This window comes from Onychostoma macrolepis, unplaced genomic scaffold (genome assembly GCF_012432095.1).
Source record: "Onychostoma macrolepis isolate SWU-2019 unplaced genomic scaffold, ASM1243209v1 Scaffold195, whole genome shotgun sequence".
Classification (NCBI taxonomy): Eukaryota; Metazoa; Chordata; class Actinopteri; order Cypriniformes; family Cyprinidae; genus Onychostoma; species Onychostoma macrolepis.
The window spans coordinates 1-8,039 of record NW_026704703.1 but is presented as its reverse complement, the minus strand read 5'-3'; the positions used below and the strand labels follow the sequence as shown (position 1 = coordinate 8,039).

The following is an 8,039-nucleotide window of genomic DNA, read 5'->3' as shown; positions in this document are numbered from 1 at the left end:
CCACGACCCTGAGATTAAGAGTCTCATGCTCTACCGACTGAGCTAGCCGGGCTGAAGACACACCTGAATCAGCTAATCAAGGTCTGACCAGGCAGACTAGAACCTTCCAGGCGGGTCTTTGGAGCTGGTTAAAGCGAAACACTACAGGACAGTGGCCCTCCAGGACAGAGTTTGGACACCCTGGCTTAGAGTGTCCTTTGTTTGTTTTAGCCATGCCTGTTGCTGTGGAACACAGTTTGAACAAGCAGAGCAGGCCGATAACATGCACAATCAAAACCCGGAGTTAAAGTTCCGCTTCCATCTGTGGCAAGAGAGAGAGAGAGAGAGAGAGAGAGAGCGTGGTCACTGAAGGCAAACTTCCTAATTTCCAAAGGCAAAAGTGAGCCAAACAGCAAAAATCGGAGGACCCAACCTCCAACCGGAATCTGAAAATACAAAGATTCTAGTACATATAGAAGCGCCAAATCGATTGACCTCTTGTCCGAAAGCCTGATAGGCTACAGGTTCAGGCAGCTCCACAAACGTTCCAGGCATGGTGTTCTGTCCTCACCTGATGTTTACTGCTCCTCTCAAGATGACTTCAAATTATGATATACAGCATTTATCATCTTCTGGTGATGGATCTGTATCTACACTGTAATGTTGAACAGAAGAGAAGATAATCAGAGTTCAGTGGAAAAAAGTACAAATTAGTTACTATAATTCAATCACAGGTTGTTTTTTTTTTTTTGAGTAAAAAGTTACATTAAAATCCTGTAATCACATTAATTACTGACTATACCTCATTTATACGTATTTATAAAACAGTATTTGTGTTTTAAATAGAATACACTTAGAACATGAACTGCATTCTGTTTGTCTCTCTACTGAGTCAATATAAAGAGAAACGCATACGTCAAATATAATAAACGACAAGGAACAAATACAAATGTGATTTTGCCTTAAAACAAAAAGCTTTCAGTTAAATGTTCCACTAGTTAAAGCTGTTTGTCCTCTAGTTTAAACATGTTTGTATTATTCTCAGTAAATAACTGAAATTATTGCACAGCTACTGGAATACTGGATTCTGATTGGTCAGTTGTGACAGTCTGAGGTGTGTTATTCATTAGGTGTGTTATCATTAGCTATGCAGAATAACACACAGTCATATGGTATTTGAGTCCGGCGTTTCTTTCACTTCTCTCGTATCACACTGCCGCGCTCTCACTCGTTTCATTCAAACACAACTGCTATTAGCTTGTGCCTCAGTTACTGACTGTATTTACCGTCAAACCAAACCGGAGGAGATTCTTGTTAATAGCAGGCTTGCAGAGACATTGTTAAAAGTGTGTCTTGTTGTTAAAGTTGTTGCTAACTGACGAAGTGTTTTAGCTGAATCTAAATTCACCCCCTATACCCTCATTCACTATTCCCTACATTAGGACACTAATACAGATCAGTTGAAGGACTGAATGAAAACGAGTGAATTTGGACACTGAGTGCACTGGAAGAACTGCTGCTTTTGTGTAGTTTGTGCTGCTGTTTAATAATCATTTGAAACTAGCAGCTCCAGTATGAAATGATTTATCTTGAACTCGGTGATGGAAATTATGTATAACTTTGTATATTTTTATACTTATGTATAACAGTCTTGTCTGAACTTCCAGGTTCACAGCCGTTTGTTAGGAACTGTTTTTCTTTGCAGAGGCTTTGCGTCTAATTATTCACTTATGTGGCAATAAAGCATATAATAAGTGGGATAATGCACATCCAGCCGGATGTTTCACTATTACTGATGTAATTAATAAAGCAGCTGTTGCTGTATAAAGCTGTGACAGTGTGCTTTTGTTCTCTTTCCTCCTTTGTGTTAAACATTTTTATCAACTTTACATTTCATTCTGACACAAACCCTTTGAAATAAAGCTTGATGATAATTATAAACTTTTCACAAATATTTGAAAGTTAATGTGTTCATATATCAGAGGTAACAGAAGATCTCTTTAATATCAGAAAGTAATGTTTACTCACCTCAGTTCACAGTTTGAGTCTCGTAGCACATCAATGAGCTGCTGCTTTGAGTCTCCTATTTTATTGCGTCTCAGATCAAGCTCTTTTATAAACTGCAGTGCTTTTGTGTTTGTCAAAGACTGAGTTAAAGAAGAAACATCTGTAATGCCACAGTCATGAAGACTAGAAAAAGACACAGAGGAAGAGAGATCATCTTACAAACAAATCATTAAGATGAAGAATTTTACACAAATATAATGTGAACTCAGACTTATCATGAGATATTGAGTATAAAGTGTTTTGGTTTAAACTGTTGAAGTGATTTTAATCATTTTATTCTTGTATGTGAATGTTACTGACTTCAATCTCTCCAGTTTACAGTGTGAATCCTTCAGTACGTCACATAAGTGATTCACTCCTGTATTTATTTGATTCCGCTCAGGTTCAGTTCTCTCAGGTGTGATGGGTTTGATTTCAGAGCTGAAGTCAGGATGAGACACTGTTTCTCTGTAATACTGCATCTACACAGACTGAAGACAGAAAGAGAAAAGACAATGAATCAGACAAGTGTAAAGTTCATGTGAGAGTAATGCATTGCGTGTTAACACCATACAGTGCAATAAATAAAATGTTGCTAAAACCTGAAAATAATATAAGTAAATAAATATACAACCATGAAAACAAAAACAAATCTAGGATTTGAGGATACTAGTGACATTTCAAGTCTGGAGAACCTTTAGTCAGACCAAAAAAAAGGTTTGTGATTTGTAATGTAATTAAAATACAGGATCAACTATAGACCCACTTTTAAATTCAATTTTTAATTTTTTTAATGTTATTTTAATGTAACAAATCAAGAAAATTCTGTTCATAAATCAAAATTTACTTCCAGACATTTTAAGATTGTAGTTTACAGTCAACAAATACAACATTTTGTGATCATATTTTGTTCTTATTCTGATGCATGTCTGAGTGAAACAGCTTTTTGAAAAAAAAAAATGCAGGTCAGGAATTCATTTTTGATGAAAAGCTGGATAATTGTTGTTTGTTATTGCTGTGATCTCATGTGACTGACAAGTTTTCTCACCTTCACATCATCAGACGAGAGAAGAGATGTTTTTGTGAGGGAAAGGAACAGTTATTCATTAAAGATCACAAGGGTACATTCATTTTTGGAAATAAATGATGTACCCAGTTAAATCAATTATAATAAGCACCAAAATATTATCGATTTTGATTTTGTGATTTTAAGAAACTAAACAGTTAACTTTAATCTCACTGTAACTGCTGTAGAGTATAATGATACTAACTCTAGTTTCTCCAGCTTGCATTGTGTGTTCATCAGTAGATCACTGAGGTTTTTCACTCCAGAGTCTCCGAGTTTATTCCAGGTCAGGTCCAGTTCTCTCAGGTGTGATGGGTTTGATTTCAGAGCTGAAGTCAGGATGAGACACTGTTTCTCTGTAATACTGCATCTACACAGACTGAAGACAGAAAGAGAAAAGACAATGATTCAGACATGTTATGTTCATGTGCGAGTAATTCATCATGTGTTAACACCATACTGTCCAATAATTAAAAAAACATTGCCAAAAACCTTATTATATGACCATAAACAAAAAGTAGATTAAGATATAGGATCAACTACAGAACTACTTATGAAATAACATCAAAATGTGAAAACTGAGTTTAAGTGTGAGAAATCATGAAAATTGTGTTTCTGAATTATAATTTACCTAAAGACATTTTAAGAGTAAGGTACAACGGGGCTAAAGGCCCACCTTAAGAATAAATGTGCTACTCACTGTGCCTAAAATGTGTAATTGCAGAAAAATAAAAAATATATACTTTGTTTTGAAACATTAATGGAGCAACAGATTTTGTGTGAAAATAAATCATTCAAGTTGTTTATTTTGTTTAAAAATCTTATAAATGTATGAGGTGGCAAGAGGGGCCTTTACCCCCCACGGTATTGATACAAATACTTAAGTTTAGCTCTGATGTACCCCACTTTATCATCAATAAACATTTTTTTTTTTTTGCTATTGTCATTCTTTATTGTATAGTATGTCCAAATGAATGCGAGAAAAAAGTAAAATAAAAATAAAAGTATGGCAGGATTTAATTTGGTCCATTAACAATTAATTGGATTGCTGTCGTTTGTTATTCCTGTGATCTCCGGTGATTGACAGATTTTCCTGCTCCATCATCAGAGGAGAGAAGATATGTTGTTGTGAGGCAGAAGGAAAGTTATTTAGATGAAAGATCAGGAGCGCACATGAATTAGAAATACATTATATGCGCATATAAATCATTTAAGCACTGCAATATTCCATAAAAAAAAATAACTGTCAACTTTAATTTCATAGTGACCTTCTGAAAGAAAACAGTAATCTTTAATCTCACTGTAACTGCTGTAGAGTATAATGATACTAACTCGAGTTTCTCCAGCTTGCATTGTGTGTTCATCAGTAGATCACTGAGGTGTTTCACTCCAGAGTCTCCTAGTTTATTCCAGCTCAGCTCCAGTTCTCTCAGGTGTGATGGGTTTGATTTCAGAGCTGAAGTCACAGCAGAACAAACTTCATCTGTCATTTGACAGTCACTTAACCTACATTGAGAGAATTGAGAAAAGTCACACTTCATTCTGTTTCATTTAAATAAAACACTTTTTATTCTTGTATGTGAATGTTACTGACTTCAATCTCTCCAGTTTACAGTGTGAATCCTTCAGTACGTCACACAAGTGATTCACTCCTGTATTTATTTGATTCCTGCTCAGGTTCAGTTCTCTCAGGTGTGATGGGTTTGATTTCAGAGCTGAAGTCACAGCAGAACAAACTTCATCTGTCATTTGACAGTCACTTAACCTACATTGAGAGAAATGAGAAGTCACACTTCATTCTGTTTCATTTAACCTCTTAACCTGCGCCCCTATTTTTGAGCATTTTGTGAAAAACGACATTACCAAATAAAAATGTCTGTAGCTCTTGAACCCTAAGGTCTATATTTAAAAATATGGTATTGTTTGAAACTAGACACTTGAACCTTTGTTACTCTAGAGTCATAATAACTCAAAATTAGTATAGCAACAGAGTAAAACAAGGTAAAATATACATGAAAGTGACTGATATCTTTTAATGAAATTCACTAAGGGAAAAATGGATGGGGCTTTGATGCCAAGGGCCTGAAAACACCATAAGGATAAAGCTGAATATCTGACCATGTTTTGATTCAAATTTGAGGATGATACTCCCAAAAATGTAGATTCTGTAAGCTTTTATTTAAAAAAAGTCTAGGCGTCCTTTCAAAAAGGCCATTTGGAGACTCCAAATGGACACATGGTAACCAAATGACCAAATGAGTCAAAACTACATAATAAATACATGTATATCAATTCAGTACTACTCTGCCCACCAAAACACACAATAAAAAACTATTTCTGAACAGCATGTGTAGTGCTGACTCTTTGGTCATATGGTTACCAGGTCTCCAAATGGCATTTTTGAAAAAAACGCCTAAATTTTTCCTGAAATAAAACACTTTTTTTTTTAGGTAAAAACTTACAGAAACTAAATTTTTATGGTATTTCATTTCAAGAAAAGCTTTGGAAAAGTCATTTGGATCTTTTATTTCAAGAAAAGTCTAGGAATCCTCTCAAAAAGGCTATTTAGAGACTCCATATGACACTGCATACTACATATATGTATAATTCAGAACTGCTCTACCAATAAAACCACATAAAAACACAAAACTATTTCAGAATTTGTACTAAACAGTCTTTATTTTGAACAATTGTAATAATGAAAACAGTGAACCAAAACAGATTTGATCATTTTTGAACTAATGAAAACACAAAAAATGATTTTACAACATTTGTAATTTATAAAAAAATAAAATAAATAAATGGTCTGCTAAATATTATTAATATTACTATATTACTAATATAGTAATACATAAATAATGTTACTGAAAAACTAAAACAACTGTTTATAGTATTTACTGTGTAGGAAGACACTCAAGGCAGCCACTAAATAGGTTTGTTCTCTGACCAACTGGATGCACCAAACCCACTGAAAGACAGGAAAAGGAGAGAGAAAGAGTGAGAAAGTGTGTAAGCAAAACAAATCAAACTTTCAACATTGTTTACATGTTGTACACACACACAGACACACTGACTCACTCTCTCTCTCTCTCTCTCTCACACACACACACACACACACACACACACACACACACACACACACACTCTCTACATACCCACAAACATACACACGCGTACATAACTCATGTAGTCCCCTCATATTATCCCTCTCCGTTGTCATTTTTAGAATCTAAAACAGCTAACATGAAACAAAAGCTGCAAATACATGACAAACATACATAAACATTCAAGAGAACGGTGTTGAAACTTACGTGCTAATGCTATCTCCGCCTGTCATGCATCTCTTGCGTGTCTTTCTGGTGCTCTTCTCGCCGTATGTTTGTCATCACGTCCTCCAAAACACCATCAAACACCACAAAAACACTTCTAAAGTCGTCGATCCGTGATGGAGAGCTTCAGATGCAAGCTTCGAGAGCATCTGCTCGCTGATAAACACTCCGCTCTGTGCTACGCCACGTGCGTAAACCGAGAGCGCACGAATGCACACGAACTTTGCGCAGAGCTATTCTGTAAACATGGTTACGCAAACTATGCAAACTGTCAATCATTGTACACGTCCTTATGGTTGGCTAACACTTCCATCCATCAAAACTGTGCTGGCTAGGCATTGGCTGGCTTCAAACACCCCATTTCTGATGGGCGCAGATTGACAGCTCGCTGAACCAGTCAATGACTCGCTGTCTGTTCAGGGTTATAACATCGCCTGTGATTGAAGGAGAGAGACGAGGGAGGGCTCTTTTTACTCGGAAGAAACTATTCTACCTGATATAGACGGTGTTTGAAAGCTAGAACACGAATTAGAATCGATATTTCTTCGAAAACGGACGCTATCGATAACTATAACTCGAATCGCCCATGTAAACAAAGGAGGATCTTTCGTTTTTTCCCCTATTTTTTCGTTGTTTTGGATTAAAAAGTGGGATGTATTTTGAAGAGTGGACCCTTCTCTTGAAATGTTACGCTGGTGTTTCTTGGATTAGTCCGAGCTGTCCAGAGCTATAAGCGATGAAACGTAAGTACTGCCGTTCACTTTGTACAAGTTTAAATGGCCGGTCCTTCAGCATTTATGTTAACCCTTTCCTCTCTGGTGCATTGATTTCAAAAACAAGCTCAGAACATCAATCTTGAGTGTTTTAGCTTTCAAATGATATATAGTTTATGATAATTGATTGGATATTGTTCTAAAACCATGGTAATTAATAGCGCAGACACGCCTAGCCACGCCCTTCCGGCCCGCCTGCGGGTTAACAGGTTTTAAATAAAACACTTTTGATTCTTGTATGTGAATGTTACTGACTTCAATCTCTCCAGTTTACAGTGTGGATCCTTCAGTACGTCACACAAGTGATTCACTCCTGTATTTATTTGATTCCTGCTCAGGTTCAGTTCTCTCAGGTGTGATGGGTTTGATTTCAGAGCTGAAGTCAGGATGAGACACTGTTCCTCTGTAATACTGCATCTACACAGACTGAAGAAAGAAAGAGAAAAGACACATTATGTTCATGTGTGAGTTAAATTAATCATGAGTAAACACCATACAGTCCTATAAATAAAATGTTGCTAAAACCTGAAAACAAATAAATAATTATACAGCCATAAACTAAAACTAGGATTTGAGGATACTAGTTACATTTCAAGTCTGGAGAATCTTTAGTCAGACCAAAAAAAAACAAAAAACAAAAAAACAACAACAAAGGTTTGTGATTTTTAATGTAATTAAGATACAGAATCAACTATAGAACCACTTTAAAATCACATTAAAAATGTAAAAATTTAATTTAAAATGTAACAAATCACGACAATTCTGTTCATAAATCAGAATTTACTTCAAGACATTTTAAGATTGTAGTTTACAGTCAACAAATACAACATTTTGTGATCATATTTT

General features: G+C 35.6%; 1 protein-coding gene across 2 annotated transcripts; it reads right to left on the bottom strand.

Moving 5' to 3' along the window:
* Window positions 1-2,380: 2,380 nt before the first annotated feature.
* Window positions 2,381-7,939, bottom strand: LOC131535235 (ribonuclease inhibitor-like). Of its 2 annotated transcripts, XM_058768186.1 has the most exons (6): window positions 6,403-6,569; window positions 5,990-6,059; window positions 4,686-4,856; window positions 4,424-4,597; window positions 3,297-3,470; window positions 2,381-2,516 (listed from the first exon to the last, which is right to left on the bottom strand). In XM_058768186.1, the coding sequence occupies exons 3-6, from the start codon at window positions 4,838-4,840 to the stop codon at window positions 2,411-2,413; spliced, it is 609 nt and encodes a 202-aa protein (XP_058624169.1). In that variant the 5' UTR covers window positions 4,841-4,856; window positions 5,990-6,059; window positions 6,403-6,569; the 3' UTR covers window positions 2,381-2,410. The 2 variants fall into 2 exon arrangements, with proteins under 2 accessions (XP_058624169.1, XP_058624170.1); XM_058768187.1 differs by lacking the exons at window positions 5,990-6,059; window positions 6,403-6,569 and adding an exon at window positions 7,449-7,939.
* Between the last annotated feature and the right edge of the window lie 100 nt (window positions 7,940-8,039).